Raw genomic sequence first — 24,868 nt, forward strand, 5'->3', positions numbered from 1 at the left:
AGGCTGAACATCTCTAGCTCCCTCAGCCTCTCCTCAAAGGGCTGTGCTCCAGGGTGCCCTTCTCTGGACACCTTCAAGCAGCTCAACATCTTTCTTAAACTGAGGGCACCAGAACTGGGTACAGTACTCAAGGTGTGGCCAAAGTGCTGAGTACAGGGGCAGAAGGATTGCCCTGGTCCTGCTGGCCACGCTGTGCCTGATCTAGGCCAGGATGTCATTGGTCTTCTTGCCCACACCACTGGCTTATATTCAGCTGCCAACCAGTACCCCCAGGTCTCTATCTGCCTGGCGTCTCTTCAGGTGGGTGTTGGTCTCTTCTGCCTTCCTCTTCACCAGAAGAGCAGCCATGTGTGATACTGGTTTAATGCACCTAGGGCAAGCAGCTGGGAAGGTTAGTATATGCAGTGTTTGCTCAAGTGGTATCCTCCAAAGTACTACCAAGGGATTTGTCAGAGAAATCTGGGTAGTACTGGGAGGTATGAGGCATGTCCCATTAAATGCTAACAGCAAGTGCTTATTGCAGTTGTAATTAAGGGAGGTTTCCAACATCAGGAAACGATTTTTGAAGAGGATTCTTGATTTGTACTCAGGTCTAGTAAGTGGAAACTTTGTTTCACAAAGACTGCAAGCCTACTTCCTGTGACTACCAAATACACTAACTTCAGATCTTCTGTAAGATGGGAGGACAGTCGGCATTTGGCTTATCTCTGTCAAATCTGAGTACTGCAAATCAGAACTCTTTTGCCAGTTTAGCCTTGGCTGTTGGGCTGTTGTCTATGAAAACCTTCATTCCTGTGCTAAAGGGAGGTTTGGAGCTCAGCAGTCAGAATTTCTTTTGGGTTGCTGACTTTGGTTCTAAGTTTGTACAATATTTAAAAAGGAACTCGATTCCCCACCTTTTTAAAAATGCGTTACATCTATACTATGTGATTTCTTGTGTGTTAAGACCAAATGCAGCATTTAAAGAATGAGAGTTTTATTTTCTTAGTGTTGTATTTGCTGAAATGTTTCTAGACAGCAAGAGGTCTGGGATGAACATATCAGTATGTACGTGAGAGGCAGAAAGTTATGCTCAGGTGAAGCATGCTTCTAAGGTAAAGTATCTCCATCAGACTCCCTCATCTGGTGACTAAGGTAGTGACACAAACATACATTCCATTTTTTTCCTTTTTCTTCCCCCCCTTTCTTTCTAGTCAAGAGTGTTCCTTTCTATATAAGTATGTGTTTGCTAGATTTTTAGATAGAAATTCTTATTAGTCTTCACTTTTTGTGAAGATCTACAATCAAATCATAGAATCATTGAATGATTTAGGTTGGAAGGGACCTCAAAGATCATCCAGCCCCCTGCCAAAGGCAGAGACACCTCCCATTAGAACAGGTAACTCAAGGCCTCATCCAACCTGGCCCTGAACACCTCCAGGGAGGGAGCAGCCACAACCTCCCTGGGCAAGCTGTGTCAATGTCTCACCAACCTCACTGGAAAGAACTTCTTCCTAACATGCAGTTTAAATCTCCCCTCTTCCAGTTTAAACCCATCACTTCTCATGCAGTCATTACTGTAGCCCACTTCAGATACTGGAAAGCCACTCCAAGGTCTCCTGGAAGCCTTATCTTTTCCAGGCTGCAAAGCCCCAACTCTTATAACCTGTCCTTGTAGTTAAATACCAGATTTGACTCTGTAAAGGGTTAACCCTCCTGGGGGAGTGGTCTTGACCCTGACCCCAGGTCCTCCTGACTCCTCCCCAGGCATGGCTCTGAAACTTACTCCAGGTGTAGTGCTTTGCCCACCCCCACTTCCTCTCTAGCCCTCTATAAAAACAGAGGAACTTCATCTTTTACTCTCTTTTGCCTTGCCTCCCTGCCTGACAGGACCAATCTCCTTTTCATGCTGCTCTTTGTTTTACCACATGGCTATCAGTGCACCCGGTGGAAAACCCATTGCCATCAATCTGCTTGTATATTTTTTTTGTATCTTGTTTTCCCTTCCCTATACCTTCTTTGTAACTTCCCTACTCAAATACCTTTTATTTATTGTTAAAGTTTTCTCTTTAAACTTCCAAATCAAAGTGAGACTATTTATTTGGGTGTGTTTTACCCTTTCCTCTCTATAATGTCTTTTCTTTGAAAAAAAAGGGAGAAGAGAGAAAGGCATCCCATAAATTGTTATTGGTTCTATTAACTATATTTAAGTCTTGGAGAAATTTAAACTAGAACTGAGACAGACTCTGAACTGGGGCTTGAGCTGGATCCCTGCTGCTAAAAGTGAGTACCATACTACTTCAGTCTTCTTTCTGAAAAAAATGCATCTGCTGTCACTGGTTGCCAAGACCAGTTAGAGTACTACTAGATGATCCAAGACGAAGCTACAAATAGAGTAATGATGGCCTATAACACTGATGGTTTGTATTTTGACTTATTCTTTAGTATGCTTATTATTTAGTATTTGCAGGCTTCCTAGAGAGGTTGTGGAGTCTCCTTCTCTGGAGCCTTTCCAGCCCTGTTTGGATGTGTTCCTGTGCAAACTGTGATGGATTCTCTGGTCCTGCTCTAGCAGGGGTTGGACTGGAAGATCTCCAGAGCTCCCTTCCAACCCTTACCATCCTGTGAGCCTGTGATGTGTTAGAATCCGTGATATTACACCAAAGTCAACATCAGAAATAGAAACCTGTCATCCTTTTAAAGAAAGCAAGCCAGAAAATTTAAATGAGGGCTGGCATTATTTATCTTCTCCCTTGAGGAGTCTGAATTAACACTGTGGCTCCTGCCCTGTTTAAACTCACACTTGTAGAGCCCACATAAAAGCATTGCTACATGGTCTTTTATCTGTCAGTGAGAATATCCTCCCTCTTGAAAAAGAAAGGTAACACAGATCTGAGAAGAGAGATGTGGTGGGGGGAAATGCATTCAGGATGAAAGTAAAAGCTTAAAAAAAATCCTATTTTAATGCAGGTAAAACTTTGGAACTGAGCTTTTCAAAATGTCCTTAAGGTCCTGCTCAAAGGTACTGATTATAGTGCTAAAACATGAAAATTTCATGAGGGGGTCTGAAAATTTTTGGAGAGCTATAAAAGGAAGCAATGCAATGATCATGTGTGCTTCTCCACTTCTTGCAGATTAGTATTTAATATATTGAAGTGGAGTATTTTTACATAAGACTTGGCTGCAATATTATCATAATGCAATAATTAAGCACAAAAAGCTCACAGAAAGATAGTTAGCTGAAGAATCATTAACTTTCACTATGGGCTTATTTCAGTCTAGGCTCTAAACATGCCTAGACCACAGGGGGGAAAAAGATGAGGAAAAACTAATGGAAAGGTATTAAAAAAAAGGGGGGGGGATGGAGAGAGAGAAAGTGAAAACAGAAGCCCAAACTTATCAAAGATGATAAACCTCATATAGCTATCTGGGAGACAAAGAAAGGCATTGTTTAAGTTTCTATGTAATCTCACACCCATTCCAACACCACGGCATGGGGAAATTAAGAGGACTGATTCAGCAGTCAGTGAGGTTAGGGAAAAGTTCTCATACTCATGTGACAGGAATTGCATCTAGACCTTGGGTATCACTTTTACGCTCATATTTGCACACAAAGATCTTTATGGCTCATTTTCAGAGGATGTTGTGAGTGCACACACAGGAATATGTTGAGAGGAAGCTTAAAAGATGCAATCTGTATAGTTCAAAGAATCACAGAACATCAGCGGTTGGAAGGGACCTCCAGAGATCATCCAGTCCAACTTCCCTGCCAAGGCAGGATCACCCAGGCTAGTCCAAATAAGAATGCATGCAGGCAGGTTTTGAAAGTCCCCTGAGAAGAGTCCACAATCTCTCTAGGCAGCCTGCTCCAGGGCTCTGTCACCCTTACTGTAAAGGAGTTTCTCCTCATGTTGACCTAAAACCTCCTCTCTTCTGATTTGTAGCTGTTGCTCCTTGTTTTATTGCTGCTGACCACCCAAAAGAGCTTGCCCCCCTCCACTTGACCCCCACCCCATAGATATTGATGGACATTGATCAGATCTCCTCTCAGCCTTCTCTTCTCCAGACTAAGCAGCCCCAGAGCTCTCAGTCTCTCTCCACAGGGGAGATGCTCAAGTCCTCCAGTGGCTCCTCGTGGCTCTCTGCTGGACTCTTTCCAGCAGGTCCTTTTGTTTTCATACAGTTGAAAAGTTAGGCCAGGATCTTTCCTGTTTGTTTAGGGCTTTAGAAAATTCCTCATCAATGATGGTATTTGATTTGAAAGGGGCTAGCAGCTACAGTGGCAATCACAAGAATCTGTCCTCTGACGGTGCTGCTGTGTTTTGTAGAGAATAGGAATAGAACATAGTTACAGTATCCAAACAATCCTCTCTGAACCTTTATTAATTGAGTGGAAAATAACTAGTATAAAGGTGCTGATGAAAGAAGAAACCTTAGAAAATTAGATAGTAAATTGGAGGTTCCTCTTCCAAAGCAGTAGTTAAAAATTCCCTAGGGTATACCTCACTATTGCCAGCCACCAGATGATCTATCTGACCGTCTTGGCATCACCGCCAACCCAGCGATTTAAGATTTAATAGCAGATAAGAGGGTACCACCCTGGCGAATACTAGGCTGAGGGGAAAAGGCAGTTTAGCAAGTCTTCACATGTTTCAAGGTGAGTCAAGTACTTGAGCAGCTGTGGAGTCTTCCTAGCCTTAGCCCCTGCCTTCATGTGTCACATTACAAACAATGGAATAAAGCTTCAGTAAGGGCTGCTGTTTGTGCATTTTAAAGTATATCGTTTAGTAACTAATTTCACCAAGAACCGTTTCTATTAGGTGAATATTAAATGCAAATATGGGACTTCTTCATTCAGCTTGTAGGCAGATCAAGGATGTGCTCCCTTGGCCCACTGTGGTTTCTAACAGGCAAAGAGCGTGAACAGGACAGATAATGCAAATGCTGGGTTTTGTATATTACCAGAACTTTGAGCTCCCCGCTTGCAGGGTGGTCCGGACCACTTGCTATTCATTGTTTTGTTGTTGCTACGAAGAATGGAACTCTCCCTTTCATTAAACAAATTGCTCAAATCTGAGCCGATTAGCAGCCACATACTAGCTCTATTTGGCATCAGAGTAAAGAATGCTTCAAAACGGAGGTCCCATTTACGAGAGTGAGGGAAAGATTCATGCTACTACCGTACTTAATCTGTCTACAGCTTTGATTGTCTTCTTGGCAGAAAAACAAAGATCAGCCTAAGGGTATTTAAAAAGTCTTTAAAGTGACTCAGATCTCCTTTTTAACCGAAGATAAAACCCACTCAGAACAACCATCAGAGTGAGCAGAATGTCTCCGAAGAAAGAGAGATTTAATTTTCTGCACCTAGGGGTGCTGATGGATAAGAAGCTGGATGTGAGCAGGAAGTGTGAGCTTGCAGCACAAAAGGCCAATGGCAGCCTGGGCTGCATCCACAGCAGAGTGCATAGAGATGGAGACAGGGGGATCCTGCCCTCTGAGACAGAGCACAGCCACCTACAAGGCCGTGTCTTGCTCTAGAGCCCTCAATATAGGAAGGACATGGTGCTGACGGAGCATGTCCAGAGAACGCCATGAAAATGATCTGAGGTTTGGAGCAGCTCTACTCTAAGAACAGGCTGAGGGAGCTGGGGGTGTTCAGTGTGGACAGAAGGCTTCAGAGAGACCTAATAGCAACCTGCCAGTACGTGGAGTGGGCTAAAGAGGGCAGCAGGAACAAGTTCTGCACCATGAGGGTGCTGGAATAGTGGAGTGGAACAGGTTGCCCAGGGAGGTGGTGGTGGCCCCATCCCTGGAGATATTCAAGGTGAAACTGGACAGGGCTGTGGCAACCAGATCTAGTTAAGGATGTCCCTGCTGAGTATAGAGGGGCTTGGATGACCTTTGGAGGTGCCTTCCAAGCCAGGCCATCCTGTGATTCTATGAATCAGATATCCAGGAGGAAGTATTCTACTCAGCATCTCAATAATCTGTCTTACTGCTACCATGTGAAGTGTTTGTGATCTGTTTAGCAACCTTTGATTTACAGAGCAAAGACCAAGGTGTGACTTCATATACATGTAAATCAAGCTAGCTTTTGTTAGCTTGGGTAGTATCTATGGTACAGCAAAAGCACAGTGCAAGCACTGCAGGTGCCTGATTTGTATTTCTTAGTGGACTCTGTCCAACTGAACTCTGTGATACTTGATTTCTGTATTGCTGCTGCCTGGTTTGAAACTAGGCTGGGTATGCCTAAGCCGAGTAATGGCACCTGAAAAGGAATGTGGGTGTTTCTCTAGAGGTCTTTGTTAGCTGTTGAGGAGTTGTAGGAAGCATAACTCATAGAAAAATATGCTCTATTGGAATAAACCTCCTTAAATTCCTAGTTCAAAGGGAAGTTCCCATACAACTCAAGGGATGTTTTTCTGCCTCCTTTCTCCACCTGTAAAATGAAATGTCCTTGTCTGTGTCCTCTGTGTTACTGTGAAGATAAAAGCTGCTAAAGACTTGAAGGTGTGCAGATTGGTTATGAGAGTAAGGAGATGAGCAACAAAAACATTTATTTCAGTAGCAAGGCCTTACAACCCTGTGAACTGTCTTTTTGACCTTAACAACAGTGAATTAAATCCTTTTCATTAACAGTGGCTCAGGAATGTCATTAGCAGCATTTCTTCACTGATTTTCATTTCTAGGATGCATTATACTTACAAAGTTGTTACTATGAGTGAAGACAGCCTGTCGTTTTTTGTTACACTTTTTGTCAGTTAATCCCTTCAGTTTATGCAAATGAAATTTGTTTGATTTATTGCATTGCAAATACATTTGAGATATTTCACATGTATGTCAAGGAGGAAGCAATTTGGAACTTCCCAGAAGGGCCACAGGCAGGTATTAAGAACAAATGGCTGTGTAAATAAATAGTTCACCATGCAAAATATATTTTTTAAAACAGCAACTACAATCAAACATTTATTGCCATTTTCTCCCACTGTAGTGCCTACAGTGGCAGGTAAATTTGTTTCTTTTCATTTTAATCAGCATCTGAATTGCTGATTTATGGTCAGAATATCTGCTATCTAAATAGACAAGCAACACTTGTGCTCGCAATTAACAAACTGGAGCTATGCAGGAAAAGAATTCCTACCCAATACACAGGTGCATAAAGAAAAACTACAGAAATAAAGCAAAAAAATGCACCTTCCCCAAATCACAGACTAATCTGAATACCAGCACAACAAAACAAATAAAAAAGAAACTCTACAAGACTTTTCTTAGTACATGATGAATGTTAACCAAGTCCCTGATAAAATTCCGATGGGAAGGTAACAGCCACATTGCTATAGTTAGGCTGTTACAGGCTCAGGCAAACAGGAAATGTAGGAGGTGAGGAATCTCTGCCTCCTTTGGTGTAGTGTGTGTGCTCCTGGTCGTGTGATGTAGTACTAAATGTGCTGTCCTCACATTCACAGAGCATCTGCATCTAGTCCTGATAATAAAACAAAATGGAGATGTTACTCCAGGATCCATGCTAAGATTTAATAAAGCAGTCCAAGGACAAATGATGGGTTTTGCGCTTAAAATTTTCCCTCCTTAAAATGCAAAATGAATGTAGAAACCTTCCATTAAATGTCTGTAAGCTTCTAATTCAGATAAACTTTAAATTTTAAAAAACCCTTGTCAACTGTTTGATCCAACCTAGAATTAAAGCAGAGTGAGTATTCCTTTGTTATGCTAATTCCGATACTGGAATTGAAGGGGTTTTTCGTGTCTAAAGCTCCAGTTGGCATTCTAGGCATGCTGAAACAAAAGCAGTTTATATGGCTGTATTCAGAGAAGTTAAGCTCACTCTGTGTATTCAGTTTTGGTCTCAGAGGAAACATTATCAGTAAGTGGCTCAAGGGCTGGTGCTTGCAGCAGAAGTTTGGATTCTTTGACCATGGGGCAACCTTTACTGCACCTGGTCTGCTAGACAGGGTGCAACTATTTAAAAAGGGAAAAAGAATTCTATCCCAAGAATTGGCAGCCCTCATTGAGAGGGCTTTAAATTAGGTGTGAGTGGGGAAAGGAATGAAACCAGGCTCTCTAGAGAGGAAGACGAGGGTGGTATGTCAGTGTCGGAGGTGAAATCAGCAGCCCAGCATGGACACTAAAGCAGGCTGTATGGGCAACAAGCAGGATAAGCTAGAAGCCTTGGTGCAACAGGAAGGATATGATATAGTCACCATCACAGACACGTGGTGGGGTGCATCACACAACTGGAGTGCCACAATGGATAGATACAATTCTTCAGGAGAGACAGGAGAGTGAGAAGGGTTGGAGGGATGGCTCTATATGTTAGGGAAGCTCTTCACTCCATGGAGCTGGAGACTAGTGATGAGCAGATTGAGTGCCTATAGGTGAAAATCAGAGGGCAGCCTAATAAGATCAATACACTGGTTGGAGTCTGTTGCAGGCCACCTAACCAGGCAGAACTTGTAGATGTGTTATTCTATAAACAGCTGCAGGATGTTCAAAACTGCCAGCCCTGTTCTTGTAAGTGCCTTTACCCTGCCAGATATGTCCTGGGAACTTAACACAGCAGAGAGGAGGCAGTCTAGAAGTGCTTTAAAGAGTATGGAGGATAGCTTCTGTCACAGCTGCTGTCTCAGCCTACGAGGGGTGAGGCTCTGCTTGCCCTGCTGCTTACAAATAGAGAAGGGTTGGTGAGAGATGTGGCAGTTGGAGGCTGTCTGGGGTGCAGTGACCATGAAATAATAAAGTGCAGTGAAGCTGGGAGAGGCATCAACATAACATCCACACTGGACTGCCAAGGGCAGATGTATTCAAGAAAGTAACTCGAAGGGTACTTCGGGAAAAAGCCCTTAAAAACAAAGGGGTGTGCAGGCAGATTGGACCCACTGCAAGAAAGAGATCTTGCAGACACAGGAACAGGCTGTGCCAATGTGCCAGATGCAGAGCTGCCAGGGAAGACGAACTGGATGGGTAAGGGGCTTGTGAAAGGATTAACAGAAAAAAAGAGGACACATCACCTTTGGAAAGAGGGGGAGGGAATTCATGAAAAGTTTAAGGATATTGACAAGTCACCTAGGAAAAAGCTAGAAAGGCAAAAGCCCACTTAGAACTGAGACTACCACTGCTGGGAATGATAACAGAAAAAGTTTATATAAGTATATTAATGACAAAAAGGGGGCAAGGAAACCTCCACTTTTTATTGGACAAGGAGGGGAATGTAGTAACTAGAGATGAGGAAAAGGCAGAGGCGCTTAACACATTTTGTACCTCAGTATTCAATAGTCAGATTGTCTTTAGGGCAGCTGCCTCCTGAGCTGGTAGATGGTGTCAGGGAGCAGAGCAGCCTCCCTGCAATCCAGGAGGAAGCAGTTAGGGACTTGCTGAGCCTCTTGGATCCTCACAAATCTATGGGACCAAGTGGGATCCACCCTAGGGTGATGAGAGAGCTGGCATCATTTATCAGCAGTCCTGGCTCACTGAAGAGGTCCCTGAAGACTGGAAGCTGCCAATGTGGTGCCCACCCACAAGAAAGGGCAGAAGGAGGACCCAGGAAAGTCCAGGCCTGTCAGCCTGACCTCAGTGCCAGGCAAGATAATGGAACAGCTTATCCAGCAATCATGGGGCACCTACAGGAATGCCAAGGGATCAGACCCAATCAGCATGGATTTAGGAGGGTCAGGTCCTGATCTCTTTTTATGACCAGGTGACCACCTGGAAGATGTGGGTCAGGCTTTGGATGTGGTCTACCTGGACTTCAGCAAGGCCTTTGACACTGTCTGCCACAGCAAATCCCTGGCCAAGCTGGCAGCCCATGGCAGGGCAGGAGCACTCTGTGCTGGGTTAAGAACTGGCTGGATGGCAGGGCACAGAGAGTGGTGGTGAATGGTGCCACATCCAGCTGGCAGCTGTCACTGGTGGTGTGCCACAGGGATCAGTGCTCGGCACAGTTTTGTTTAATATCTTCACTGATGATCTGGTTGAGGGGATTGCGTCCAGCATCAGTGAGTTTGCAGATGAAACCAAGTTGGGAGCAAGTGTGGATCTGTTAAAGGGCAGGAGGGACCTGGACAGGCTGGGCAGATGGGCACAGTCCAATACCAGGAGCTTCAACAAGTCCAAGTGTCAAGTTCTGCACTTTGCCCACAACAACCCCATGCAGTGCTACAGGTTGAGGACAGAGTGGCTGGAGAGCAGTCAGGCAGAGAGGGACCTGGGAGTACTGATTGGCAGCTGAACATGAGCCAGCAGTGTGCAAGAAGTGGGCAAGAAGGCCAATGACATCCTGGTCTGGATCAGGAATGGTGTGGCCAGCAGGACCAGGGAAGCCCTTCTGCCCACATACACAGCACTGGTTAGACCACACCTTGAGTCCTGTGATCAGTTCTAGGACCCTCAGTTTAAGAAGATGTAGAGGTACTTGAACGTGTGCAGAGAAGGGCACCAAGGCTGGTGAGGGAGCTGGAGCACAGCCCTGTGAGGAGTAGCTGAGGGAGCTGGAGGTGTCCAGCCTGGAGAAGAGGAGGCTCAGGGCAGACCTCATTGCTCTCTACAGCTACCTGAAGGGAAGTTGTAGCCTGGTGGAGTTGGTCACTTCTGACAGGCACCCAGTGACAGAACAAGAGGACACAGTCTCAAGATGTGCCAGGGGAGGTTCAGGCTGGATGTTCATAGAATTATAGAATCAACCAGGTTGGAAAAGACCTCCAAGATCATCCAGTCCAACCTGTCACTCAGCCGTATCCAGTCAGTAATCTAGACCATGGCACTAAGTGCTTTATCCAGTCTTTTCTTGAACACCTCCAGGGACGGTGACTCCACCACCTCCCTGGGCAGCCCATTCCAATGCCAATCACTCTCTCTGGGAAGAACTTCCTCATAACATCCAGCCTATACTTCCCCTGGCACAACTTGAGACTGTGTCCCCTTGTTCTATTGCTGGTTGTCTGGCAGAAGAGACCAACCTCCACCTGGCTACAACCTCCCTTCAGGTAGTTGTAGACAGCAATGAGGTCACCCCTGAGCCTCCTCTTCTGCAGGCTAAACAACCCCAGCTCCCTCAGCCTCTCCTCATAGGATTTGTGTTCCAGCCATTTCACCAGCTTTGTCACTCTTCTCTGGACACATTCCAGCACCTCAACATCTCTCTTGAATTGAAGGCCCCAGAAGGGGACACACTACTCAAGGTGTGGCCTGACCAGTATTGAGTACAGGGGAAGAATAACCTCCCTCGTCCTACTGGCCACACTGTTCCTGATACAGGCCAGGATGCCAGTGGCTCTCTTGGCCACCTGGGCACACTGCTGGCTCATCTTCAGCTACTATCTACCAGTACCCCCAGGGCCCTCCCTTCCTGGCTGCTCCCCAGCCACTCTGGCCCCAGCCTGTAGTGCTGCTTGGGGTTGTTGTGGCCAAAGTGCAGAACCCTGCACTTGGCCTTGTTAAATTTCATCCCACTAGCCTCTGCCCACCCATCCAGCATGGCAAGGTCCCTCTGCAAGGCTCTCCTACCCTCCAACAGATCAACATCTCCTCCTAGCTTGGTGTAATCTGCAAACTTACTGATGCTGGACTCAATCCCCTCATCCAGATCATCAATAAAGACGTTGAACAGGACTGAGGCCCAGCACTGACGCTTGGGGGAACACCACTAGTGACAGCTGCCAACTGGATGTGGCACCATTCACCACCACTCTCTGGGCCCGGCCTTCCAGCCAGTTCTTGACCCATATCAGAGTGAATCTGTCCAAGCCATGAGCTGCCAGCTTTGCCAGGAGCTTATTGTGGCAGACGGTGTCAAAGGCTTTGCTGAAGTCCAGGTAGACTACATCTACAGCCTTCCCCACGTTCACCAGGCAGGTAACCTGATCATAAAAAGAGATCAGGTTGGTGAGACAGGAACTGCCCTTCCTAAACCCATGCTGGCTGGGCCTGATCCCTTGGCTGTTAGGAAGAAGTTCTTCACAGCAAAAGTGATTGGCATTAGAATGGGCTGCCAAGGGATGTGGTGGAGTCACCATCCCTGGAGGTGTTTAAAAGGAGGCTGGATGAGGCACTTAGTGTCATTGTTTAGTTAATTAGAAGGTGTTAGGTGATAGGTTGGACTTGAAAATCTTAGTGGTCTTTTCCAACCTGGTTAATTCTGTGATTCTGTGGAATAATAATTAAGGTGCCCAGTCACTAATGGTGTCCCTCAGGCGCTGGAGCCTGTCCTCTTTAACGTATTTATCAATGATCTGGATGAGGGGATTGAGGCATGCACAGTAAGTCTACAGATGGCACCATGCTGGGAGGCTTTACAAAGGGATCTGGACAGGCAAAAGCCATTGGCCAAGGCTAATTCCATGATATTTAACAAGATCATGTGCCAGGTCCTCCATCTGAGTCACAACAACCCCATGGTGAATTACAGACTTGGGGATGTGTGCTTGGAAAGCAATTCAGAGCAGCACCTGGAGGTCCCCCCAACTGACAGTTGACTAAATATGAATCAGCAGTGCCCAGGTGGCCAAGAAAGCCAATGGCATCCTGGCTTGGATTAGAAACAGGGTAGGCATCAGGGACAGGAGGGGATCATGGACAGGAGGGGATCATCCCTCTGTGCTCAGTTCTGGGGAGCCCACAGCTCAAGTGCTGTGTTCAGTTCTAGGCCCTCACTCCAGGAAGGACACTGAGGGGCTGGAGAAGGGCCTGGAGCACCTGGGCTACAAGGAGGGGCTGAGGGAGCTTAGTGTGTTTGTGTGAGAGAAAAGGAGACTGAGGGCAGAGCTCATTGCTCTCTACAACTACCTGCAGGGAGATTGGAGTGAGGGGGCAGCCTCTGCTCCTTGGTGGCAAGGGACAGGAGCAGAGGAAATGGTTCCAAGATGCCTCAGGGGAGGTTCAGGCTGGATGCTAGGAAATATTTCTTCCCAGAGAGGGTTCTCAGTCATTGGAATGGTCTGCCCAGGGCAGTGCTGGAGTCCCTGTCCCTGGCGGTGTTTAAGCAGCCTGTGAAAGTGATGCTTAGGGACGTGGCTTAGGGTTGACTCTGCAGTGCTGAGTTGAAGGTTGAAATGGATGAGTTTGGAAAGCTCTTCCAACCAGATATTTTCTGTGATTCTGTGTAATCATGTGTGTGAACTATAAAGCCTCTTCATTGAAATCTCAGAATTATTAGAATTGTAATGAGGTTTTAAAGTCCTGAACCTGCATTCCAAGTTCTAGAGACAGGACAGGAGGGTCCTGTTGCCAGTATTACTATGAGACAGCCCAATTATAATGTCTCAGGTACAGAGAACCCTAAAGATGTGTTACAAGGCGACAGACTAGATTTAGAGGCTGGGGCTACAATACACTTCCTTCTAGAATATTTCACTGTTTTCAAGGCAGTCAAAATGTCAGGAGTTCAGTAGCTTTTCTTTCAAGTGCCGTAGGTGTTCACAGACTTATAGTAGCTTTGCCTCTCCTTCACATGGGTGTTTTCAAATGAATTGGCAACAGTGCAGATGTAAGTTATGTAGGGAGAATGAAAGCATCCTTCCTCCAACATAGCCACAGACCAAATCCAGTTATGACTTGGTTCTGAGACTGAAAAAAAAAAGAAAGAATTACTTCTAAAGATCTTCCATCACCAATTTTTTTAGGGCATAAAGGAGATTACGGCTGAACCTAAATCAGCAAGGGATACCAAATGGATTAGGCAGCTTATACTGTTTTTGAGAGCTGTGTTTTATGGTGGAAGTTAAGTTTTAAACGGAGTGCATAACCTAGCAAAATTGAAGACCTGTTAAAACTGGTTACAGCTATTTTGAATTTCTGGTTCAACAATTGCTATGTGAGAGCAAACCCCACATACTTTGCATCTATTGAGGCAGATATAGAATTAGAGAAACGAATACTCTGGAAGGTATTGATTTGTGCATTTTGCTAACATTCACCATACGGATGTTTACATTGTGCATTGTTTAATTCTAGCTGAACTGAAAAACAGTTGCTTTGCTTTGTGTATCAAACTACCTACGATCAGCCCTTGCTGACATTTTAATCCTTTTCAACATAGGAATTTTACAAAGGCAACATTTTAACCCAGACAGAAGGACAGATGTACTACCTGACCTGAAAATGTCTCGTTCCAGCTCATGAGTCTGTTGTTGGTCCTTCCAGTTTTGCTTCTGCATTTCTTCTTGCTCTTTTGGAGTGAGAGAGCTAAGGCCATCCAAGAGCCATTTTTCTCTCATGGCCTTTTTCTGGTGAGGAAGCACAGGCAAGTTAGCATATTTTAAAAGTTAGGCTGCTCAATCAGTTTTCTGCATTTATCTTGATGCCATAAGTACATTCTACACTAAACCACATTTGCCTCTCAAGATTGACCTAAACCCAAAGTCATTAAGAAAAATGCCTCATTTTATTAGTCCATCCAGCAAATGCCTAGGATATGTCACTTGCTACCTACCACATCAATTGTAACATTAACAAGTGGATCCGGTGGTGTGTTTGTCCTCAACGAAGAAAAACAGGTGTATCAAAGTGTACATATGGTATCCAGTGTACATATGGTATCCTGAGGGGAATCAGGATGTGTATCCAGCAGATGGAGGGAGGTTCTCCTCTCCTTCTACTCTGCCCTGGTGAGGCCTCACCTGGAATACTGTATCCAGTTCTGGGCTCCCCAGAGGCACAACCTCTACTCACTTGTGCCCTGGCATAGTACAAGGGATGGAAACTGAAGCCCAGGAAGTTCCAGTTCAACATGAGGAAGAACTTCTTGACTGGGAGGGTCCCAGAGCACTGTCACAGGCTGCCCAGAAAGGTTGTAGAGTCTCCTTCTGTAAAGCCTTTCCAGTCCTGTCTGGATGTGTTCCTGTGGAACCTGTGCTAGATTCTCTGGTCCAGCTGTGGCAAGGGTTGGACTGGAAGATCTCCTAACATCCTGTGATCCTGTGCTATTACAGGCTTGTGCAGAAGCCTCCAGTCAGAAATGCTGTCATTGTATTTTGATAGCCCTGGTGTCAGGGGACATGGCATTACATAAGTTCTGGGAGGGGGTACAAAAGGTGGAAAGTTTCTGTAATGAAGTTTGTTCGGGGAGCTGAGATTTCTAGGGAGTTAGTGATGCAGTGCATAGTGAACTCTTGCTTCATCTGGTGAGCGGGTATGGCGTAAGAGCAGGGCCGTAAAGAGGCAGTGTGGGTTTTTTGTCTGGCTAGCATTCCAGCAGACCTGTTATGTGTTTAGAACGGCTGTCCTAGGAGTGAGCCAGGGCTTGCCTACTTAGACCTTGACCTGTTTGTTACCTGTGGAGTTTTTTCCGTACAGTAGTGGCTTGGAAATGAGTGCATTGACTGTGTACAGGTGAGTGGATCTCCCAGCTAGGTTTTAATATTTCACAAAATATATTGCTCTGTAGATAATCCAAAAGCCACCTGGATGTGTTCCTGTGTGATCTGGTCTAGGTGATCCTGCTCTGGGTGGGGAGCTGGACTGGATGAGCTTTTGAGGTCCCTTCCAGCCCTTGACATTCTGTGGTTCTTTGAAAATATGGCAGTATGCATTGATTGCTTCCTACTGATGCATTACCATATGAAAGAGGGCATCTGAAATTCAGTAGAGCTCTCGAAAATACTTGTGTATGAAAAAAAAAGTGAAAGTCATTGAGCAAAGCTCTTATTTGTAGTCTAGAGGTTGTAAACCATGCAAATTGTCTTGCGTTGCCTTTAAACCCTTCCATCTAGCTCAGAAATATAAATTCAGCTGCTGCCTTAGAAGAAGCAAGAGTTACGGTTTCTTAACCTCTTTGAAACAGAGGGGGAAAATACACATATAAGGTTTATAATTAACTCTGCATTTTTTGTTTGTAATTTAAATTCCTTGTGCTGTCTTCATGACATATTTTGGAGGGGGGGTAGAGGAGGGTGGGCAGGAGGGGAGTGGGTTTTGTTTGTTTGTTTTGTTTTCTATTTTTTGTTTGTTTGTTGGTTTTGGTTTTTTTTCAGTAGAATTGTGTTAACTTCAAGATGTGGATGAAGGTGAAATTGGCATTTGAGTACTGCACAAGGCAGATCTGTGCACAGCACTGGCTGAGAAGGCTGTATTAATCTCAGTGCTGTTTGCTGTGGCTGTTGGAATCCCAGCCTGCATTCTGTGAGTCACTCAAACTGTTGCTTCCTATACGTTTGGTTTCCTTTATAATTTGCATAAGGTGACTGAAAATGCAGTTTCTCCACTTGCTTGTCACGGATGTGATATGACAGTGTGGGGCAGAGTGCTCAAACTCCCTTTTGCTTTCCCCCAGCCCCTTACTCGTTTGAATGGCGAAGAGGCAGCAGGGCGTGAAAAGGAGCCGTGCGGGCGCTCTTTTCTCACAGTGGACCCTGCACATGGAACTCGTCCGCTCCACCTGAGTTTCTCCCGCTTGGATTCTATAGGCTGGGTAGTTGCTGCTCACTATTTAATGCCAATGGACACATTGGTTTGGAGAGGTTCTAAATGGAGCCATTCAGAACCCTGTGCGGTACTCCTCCGCAGATCCTGCTGCCCGGAGCCTGCCTGCAGGCCGGACAGCGGTGCCGCTCCCTGTTACACGCAGGCAGGCTGCTGTGGGCTGGGGCGCAGCTTTGCTGCATACCTGCAGTGCCCTCGCAGGCTTGTGGTGTTGCGCTGCTGCTGCTCGCTTCATCTCCTCGTTCGTGCCTCTGCATGTGGACTGTATTTGCGGTTTGTGGCCGATTCCTGGACTTCAGACCATAAGAAGTTCTCCACTCACACACTGTCTTCCTAAGTAAATTCGCTTTTTGGCTTATCTTTCCTAGATTTCCTGGGATCTTGCCTGCTGTCTTTATAGTGGGGAAAAGCTGCTTGTGACTTCTTTCTTTTCCAACTTTCTGAATGTTCTAAATTGATTGTTAATATTATTATCTCCTTATTGAGGTCAGTATTCTCAATCAAATACCTAGAACCTGTCAATTTTGTATGTATTTTTGGGGTGGAAAATAGATTTTTTTTCTGATCAATTAATTTCTTTTTTGCCTCAAATACTAATATTCCTAATAATGATAGATAGAAGCTGTGGCTAAAGCAGGCTTGTTGGGAATTCCATGGTGCTCTGTTACTGGGGTTGCTTTATTTTGGTGGGGTTTGTTGAGTGTTGGGTTTTTTTTTTTCCCCAGTGGAACATCAGAGCACCGTTTACAGTTGCCTTAGTGTCGTGAGGCAGTGCTCTGTCTGTCAGTGCCTGATCCCTGGAAATCTGGGGAAATCCGGGGAAAGCCCTTCTGTCTTGAGCCTTGACTCCAGCTGTAGATCACCTAGCAGCACTTCATGGTGGTTGTCTTAGTGTCAGGTGAAATAAATACAGATTTTAATAGAATAGTTTTGCTTGACCTTGTGGGTGTCTGCAGTCCTGTGTTGGCACAGCTGTGAAATGCTGCTTTTCCAACGTAGAGGGAACACAGTTATTAGTTACCTTTCAATCAAGCTGTTCAAGTTTCAATAAGCAGACCTCCTAGAAAAGTGAGATTCTAATCCTGTCTGGAATTGAATTATTCTAGCACTGTTGTTTCCAAAGGTAAGTCTATAATTTCTTGGGAGACTTGCAGCCAGGCTGGCACTGCAGCTGTCAGGAGCTGCTAACACTCATTGAGATCAGCAAACGTTTCATGTACCTATGGGGTTAGGCCCAAGACATTCCCTAAAGACAATAGTGCTAGTTTTGCCTTTTCCTAGAAAGGTTTGTGGCTACTCCCAACTAAATGCCATGTAATCTTGTTAATTTAATTAACTACTTTGTTATTCTTCCCCTGTACTCAATACTGGTCAGGCCACACCTTGAGGACTGTGTCCAGTTCTGGGCTCCTCAATTCAAGAGAAATGTTGAGATACTGGAACATATCCAGAGAAGGGTGAAAAAGCTGGTGAGAGGCCTGGAACACAGCCCTGTAAGGGGAGGCTGAGGGAGCTGGGATTGTTTGGCTTGGAGAAGAGGAGGCTCAGGGGTGATCTCATTGCTGTCTACAACTACCTGAAGGGAGGCTGTAGCCAGGTGGGGGTTGGTCTCTTCTGCCAGGCAACCAGCAACAGAAGGAGGGGACACAGTCTCAAGTTGTGCCAGGAGAGGTATAGGCTGAATGTTAGGAGGAAGTTCTTCCCAGAGAGAGTGATTTGGTGATTTGCCACTGGAATGGGCTGCCCAGAGAGGTGGTTGAGTCACTGTCCCTGGAGGTATCTCAGTATCACAGTATCACCAAGGTTGGAAGAGACCTCATAGATGATCAAGTCCAACCCTTTACCACAGAGCCCAAGGCTAGACCATGGCACCAAGTGCCACGTCCAATCCTGCCTTGAACAGCTCCAGGGACGGCGACTCCACCCACCTGCCCGGGCAGCCCATTCCAGTGTCCAATGACTCTCTCAGTGAAGAACTTTCTCCTCACCTCAAGCCTAAATTTCCCCTGGCGTAGCTTGAGACTGTGTCCTCTCATTCTGGTGCTGGCCACCTGAGAGAAGAGAGCAACCTCCTCCTGGCTACAACCTCCCCTCAGGTAGTTGCAGACAGCAATAAGGTCTCCCCTGAGCCTCCTCTTCTCCAGGCTAAACAATCCCAGCTCCCTCAGCCTCTCCTCGTAGGGCTTGTGCTCAAGGCCTCTCCCCAGCCTCGTCGCACTTCTCTGGGCACGCTCAAACATCTCAATGTCCCTCCTAAACTAGGGGGCCCAGAACACAGTTCTCGAGGTGTGGTCTAACCAGTGCAGAGTACAGGGGCAGAATGACCTCCCTGCTCCTGCTGACCACACCATTCCTGATTCAGGCCAGGATGCCACTGGCTCTCTTGGCCACCTGGGCACACTGTTGGCTCATGTTCAGGAGGGTATCAGTCAGCACCCCCAGACCCCTTTCTGTTTGGCTGCTCTCCAGCCACTCCGACCCCAGCCTGTATCTCTGCATGGGGTTGTGTGGGAAGCTTTCTCCTGCAACGAGGTATGGAATGTAAACATCAGGCCCCGTGATGGGAAGTGTCCTTGGAGTCTTACTGATTCCCAGGGGCCTGAGCTGAGAACCATGAGCAACCCACGTACAGCTGTCAGGGGGTGGAATCTGCCGGCCCCCGGGGCGGACACAGCCCCAAGGGGGCTGACCCTGGCCAGCCCCCCTGGGTGGTACTCACAGGTTGTTTACCACAGGTAACCTATCTCTGCCTTACACATAACTTGGGGCCAATCGGTACTGTCCACTTGTGCCAGCCCCAGGCTGGCTGGAAACACCTCCTCTGAGCACTATATAAGACGCTGCACTACCCTAATAAAGTTGTACTGACGTACTGATGCACAGATGCCTAGAAGCTGCTGTCTCGAGTCGTCAGTACCCCGATCTCGCCTCTCGCCAGCCTCCGTACCCCAACAGGGTTGTTGTGGTCAATGTGCAGCACCCGGCACTTGGAGCTATTGAATGCCATCCCATTAGACTCTGCCCATCTGTCCAGGTGGTCAAGGTCCCGCTGCAGAGCCCTTCTGCCCTCCAAACCAGCCACATCTGCCCCCAGCTTGGTGTCATCTGCAAACTTGCTGATGACTGACTCCATGCCCTCATCCAGATCATCTATGAAGATGTTAAAGAGGATGGGGCCCAGCACTGATCCTTGAGGGACACCGCTAGTGACCGTCCGCCAGCTGGATGTGGCACCATTCACCACCACTCTCTGGGCTCGGCCCTCCAGCCAGTTCCTAACCCAGCACAGAGTGTTGCCATTCAAGCCATGGGCTGACAGCTTAGCCAGCAGTTTGCTGTGGGGGACAGTGTCAAAGGCCTTGCTGAAGTCCAGATAGACCACATCCACAGGCCTCCCCACATCCACCAAGCGGGTCACCTGATCATAGAAGGAGAGGCAGGATCTGCCCTTCCTAAGTCCATGTTGGCTGGACCTGAGCCCTTGGCCATTCCTCAGGTGCACAGTTATTGCCCCCAAGATAACCTGCTCCATCAGTTTCCCTGGCACTGAGGTCAGGCTGACAGGGCTGTAGTTCCCGAGTTCCTCCATCCTCCCCTTCGTGTGGATGGGGATCACGTTGACCAGTTTCCAGTCTCCTGGGACCTCTCTGGTGAGCCAGGACTGCTGGAAAATGGTGGAGAGCGGCTTGGCCAGCTCATCTGCCAGCTCTCTCAGCACCCTAGGATGGATCCCTTCTGGTCCCATGGACTTGTGGGTGTCCAGGTGGCTCAGCAGGTCCTGAACTAATTCCTCATGAATTTCCAGGGCAACACACCGCGCCCTGACCCCATCCCCCAGTTCAAGGCCACTTGCCTTGAACTCCTCCCTCCTTACTGTTGAAAATTGAGGCAAAGAAGGCATTCAGGACCTCAACCTTTTCCTCGTCGCCAGTTATAATGCTCCCCTTCTGGTCCAGTAAGGAGTGGAGGCTCTTCTTGTCCTTCTTTTTAGAATTGATAAATTTATAAAAGTGCTTTTTATTATCCTTCACAGAGGTGGCCAGCCTAAGTTCTAGCTGGGCCTTAGCCTCTCTAATTTTTCTCCTGCATAATCTGGCTACATCCTTAAACATGTCAGGAGAAGCCTACCCCTTCTTCCAAAGGTGATACACCCTCTTTTTTTCCCCCAATTCCTTCAGGAGCTCTTTACTCATCCAGGCTTGTCGCCTTCCCCGCCGGCTCATCTTTCGGCACATGGGAACTGCCAGCTCTCGTGCCTTCAAGAGCTCCGGTTTAAAGTAGGTCCAACCATCCCGGACCCCTTTGTTCCCAAGGACTGCTCCCCAGGGGACTTTGCAAATAAGTTTCTTAAAGAAATTGAAGTTTGCCCTCCGGAAGTCCAAGGTGAGAGTTCTGTTATAGTTCCTCCCTATTTCCCTGCATATTGAAAACTCCACTATCTCATGATCACTACACCCCAGGCAGCCTCCCACTGTTGCATCTCCCACCAGCCCTTCTCTGTTGGAGAACAGCAGGTCAAGCGGAGCTTGACCCCTAGTAGGCTCACTTAACAGCTGCGTCATGAAGCTGTCCTCCATGCACTCTAGAAATCTTCTGGACTGCCTCCTCTCTGCTGAATTGAGTTCCCAGGAGATATCTGGCAGGTTAAAGGCACCCACAAGAACAAGATCTGATGATCTTGAGACAGCCTCCAATTGTTTGTAAAATACCTCATCTGTTTCCTCATCCTGGTTGGGTGGTCTATAACAGACTCCAACCAGGATGTCAGTTTTGTTAGTCCTCCCTCTGATTTTAACCCACAAGCTCTCAATCCCTTCGTCCTTCACGTCAAGTTCAGTGGCAAGGAGTGACTCCCTAATATACAGAGCCACCCCTCCTCCTCTTCTCCCTTGCCTGTCTCTCCTGAAGAGTCTGTATCCCCCCAGTATAGCACTCCAATCGTGCCTGCCACCCCACCAAGTTTCTGAACTTGTTACCCAAGCTGCGTGCATTGGTGTAGATGCACTTCAGCTGGGCTCTCAATTCCTCAATTGACTCTAGTTTCCGTCCCACTCTCCTCCTCAGAGAGAGTAATTGCCTCACCCACCCCCCTCAGATCTGGTTTAAAGCCCACCTAATGAGCCCTGCCAACTCCAGTGCCAAGACTCTCCTGCCCCTCCTAAACAATTGCACCCCATCTGGATCGAGCAGGTCTGGCTCAGTAAAAGTTCCCCCATGGTCAAAGAACCCAAAGTGCCGCCGCTCGCACCATCCCTTGAGCCAGTTGTTGATGGCATAGGTTCTGCTGTTCCTCTCTGTGAACTCCCTTGCCACAGAGGGAACTGAGTAGAACACCACCTGTGCTCCCACCCCATCTATCAATTTTCCCAGGGCCTTAAATTCCTTTTTAATTGCCCTGGTGCCCTTCTTCTCAATCTCATCTCTGCCAGCCTGTATTACCAGCAAAGGGTAATAATCAGAGGGCTGGATTAGGTTAGGGAGTCTCCTGGTGATGTCCCTAACCCGGGCACCAGGAAGGGAGCAGACCACCCTCTGGAATGGGTTGGGACGACAAATGAGTCCCTCTGTCCCTCTCAAGACCGAGTCCCCAACAACTATAACCCTTCTCTTTTTCTTGGTTTTTGTGGAGCTAGTCACCACAGTTGGTGGGAACTGCTCCACCCTAGGCATAATCCCAGATGCTCCTCAGCCCTCTCATCCTCCCTGCCCTCTGCATGCAGGGCCTCATACTTGTTGTGCAAGGGCAGTGGAAGAGGAGAGGGCTGGGGTGGATTTCCCTTGCTGCCTCTGACTGGGATCTGTACCCATCCCTCCCTGTTTCCAGGGGCAGTTCCCTTAGCAGGGGCGATCTGCAGGGCCTGCTCACACAGATCCAGCTCCCTTTCATTCTCCCTTATTGACCTGAGCCTGGATAGTTCATCCTTCATCTCAGCCACTTCATCTTTCAATTCTGCCACCAAGGTGAGGAGAAAGTTCACCTGCTCACACCTGGCGCAATTATTCACCACTTCTCCTTCTACGGCAAGTGACAGGCTCCAGCACTCCCTGCAGCCAGTAGCCTGGACTCCTGTGTATTGGTGAGTGAAATCTGTCTGGGTGCACATGCTTTTTCTGCCCTTCATTGTGCGAGTGACAGGCATGGTGCACAGTGTTCTTGACATTATAAACAGGAAGAGAAAAAAAAAAAAATCTCAGCCACGGGCAGGCTAGCTCTCTATCAGCTCTGCAGCCAAAATGGCGTCGTGCGTAGCACCCGGCAGGGTTTTAAACTTCCTGCGGCAGACGTCACGAGCCCACATCACAGCCCCGCTCAATCCCACAAGATCACAGCCCTGCCAACCCCCCCTGCCTACCTGGAGGTCACCCCGAACCGTGGAACAGCAGAACAGAGCAGAAAGTCAGAGTTAAGCAGCAGTGTCCGCTGTGCTCTCTATCGGCTCTGCAGCCAAAATGGCGTCATGCGCAGTGCCCAGCGGGGTTTTAAACTTCCCACGGCAGATGTCACGAGCCCGCGTCAGAGCCCCACTTAATCCCACGAGATAACAGCCCTGCTGACTCCCCCTGCCTACCTGGAGGTCCCGCCGAACTGTGGAACAGCAGAACAGAGCAGAAAGTCAGAGTTAAGCAGCAGTGTCCTCTGTGTCCTCTACTGGCTCTGCAGCCAAAATGGCTGTGTTCAGGAAAAAACTGCATAAGGCACTGTGCTAGTTTGAAGCAGGGTAGAATGTTTTGGTGAAAAGAACTAGATCATAGGTTGTGAAAGGAAAACAATGGTGATGTCTATTCCCCTCAGAGTCTTGCTGAAGAAATGAAAACATTCGATAACACTCTCACCATTTTGTCACTCTCTGGCTGGGCACTGACTGAGCTGCATCTCCCTAACCTCACCTTCCACTCACCTTTGCTTCTTAACTGTGGGAGAATTCTCTCGCAGAGGGACATGAGCTGTAAACATGAGAACTTGTGATGGGAGATGTCCTTGAGCTGGAAGCTACAGTGAGCAACCCACGCACACCTGCAGGGAGCTGGACCAGCCGGCCCCTGAGGTGGGAACCACAGGTTGTTTTGGCACAGGGCAACCTATCTGCACCTTGCATGTGGCTTTGGGCCAATCTGTACTGTCCACTTGTGCCAGCCCTAGGCTGACTGTATACACCTCCTCTGAGCACTATATAAGAGGCTTCGCTACCCTAATAAAGCTGTACTGATGCATAGAAGCTGCTGAGTTGAGTTGTCAGTACCCCGATCTCACCTCTCACCAGCCTCTGGACTCCGACAAAAGGTGCCCGAACAGGCTAATTGAACCATCGTATCACTGCGGCCACATGTGGAGGCCTGCATCCTGGACCATTGAGAGACTTCCAGTCCGTGATCGACAAAGCTCTAAGCCCGGCCGTTAGGCTGTTGGGGCCCCGGCAAGGGGCTGAAATGTTACTTCACCTCCACAGGGTAAGGAGCTGGCAGAGACGGGAGGGATCGAATGTTAGGATGCCCCCTGGTGGGGAAAGCCATTTTTATTCCTTTTTTATTCCTCTTTCTTTATCAGGCACCCTTTCCTATAGAGGGAAAGCTGTTTTCAGGCACCCCTTGCTGGTGGTGGGTAGCTTGCAGGTGGCCTGGAGTTTTTTCCAGGAGAAGCCGTTTTTTTTTGTTTTCAGGCAACCGGTATTAGATCGGGAAAGCCGTAAATCCAGCAAAATAGGACTATTAAATATTCATTTTTATTTCTCTTTCCTTCTCAGGCACCCTCTACTATAGAGGGAAAGCCATTTTCAGGTGCCCCTTGCTGGTTGGGGTAGCTGGCAGGCAGCCTGGAGTTTTTTCCAGGAGAAGCCATTTTTTTTGTTTTCAGGCAACCGATATTAGATTGGGAAAGCCATAAATCCAGCAAAAATAGGACTATTAAACACGGGGGGCAGTTGCCGTAAAGCAGCAGCCCCCCCCCCCCCACTTTTGGAGCAAAGGCGGCTGGCAGAAGCAACAAGTTCTTCAGTTCAAACTCTCTCTTAGAACTCCTGCAGCTTTGCGTATGAACTGACTTGCTGGGTGCCGCTAATAACCCACTCAGGTACTCTGCTGAGAACCCTGATGGTCCAGTTCACCGTCCGGAGGTGCAGCCCCCCCATGCCCCACTGATTGCATCCACAGGAAAAGGAAAACACCAAACAGAGGGATGAACGGCAGAGACTGTACGGTATGGGGGCTGGGAGAGCGGGCAGTCTGGACAAGCTGCGGAGCTCAGAGGAGCCCCCCTCGCCCCCCCTCACTTTTGGACTCTCGTAGATCGGCGAAGCAGTCACCCCCCGCCCCTTGCTTGCTGAGTTGAGTTGTCAGTACCCCGATCTCGCCTCTCGCCAGCCTCCAGACTCCGACACTTAACCTCTTGGCTGAACCTCTGTTCTTCTTTAGGACTGGGGTAAGGTTAAGAGGGGCAGGGGGAAGGTGCAGGGGTGGTTGAGAG

General features: G+C 47.5%; 1 protein-coding gene and 1 long non-coding RNA gene across 2 annotated transcripts in view; one reads left to right on the forward strand and one right to left on the reverse strand.

Moving 5' to 3' along the window:
* PALMD (palmdelphin) overlaps positions 1–24,868 on the reverse strand; it is a 54,129-nt gene that overhangs the window by 11,884 nt on the left and 17,377 nt on the right. Inside the window, exon 3 of the mRNA XM_064147320.1 lies at positions 14,083–14,213. Within this exon, the coding sequence (XP_064003390.1) occupies positions 14,083–14,213 (131 nt within the window). The remainder of the gene's footprint in view (positions 1–14,082; positions 14,214–24,868) is intronic.
* On the forward strand, positions 2,143–17,303 carry LOC135177403 (uncharacterized). The gene is made up of 3 exons (XR_010303052.1): positions 2,143–2,262; positions 15,963–16,107; positions 16,776–17,303. It is a non-coding gene; the product is annotated as an uncharacterized LOC135177403 (long non-coding RNA).

The sequence above is a fragment of the Pogoniulus pusillus genome, chromosome 8 (genome assembly GCF_015220805.1).
Source record: "Pogoniulus pusillus isolate bPogPus1 chromosome 8, bPogPus1.pri, whole genome shotgun sequence".
Lineage (NCBI taxonomy): Eukaryota > Metazoa > Chordata > Aves > Piciformes > Lybiidae > Pogoniulus > Pogoniulus pusillus.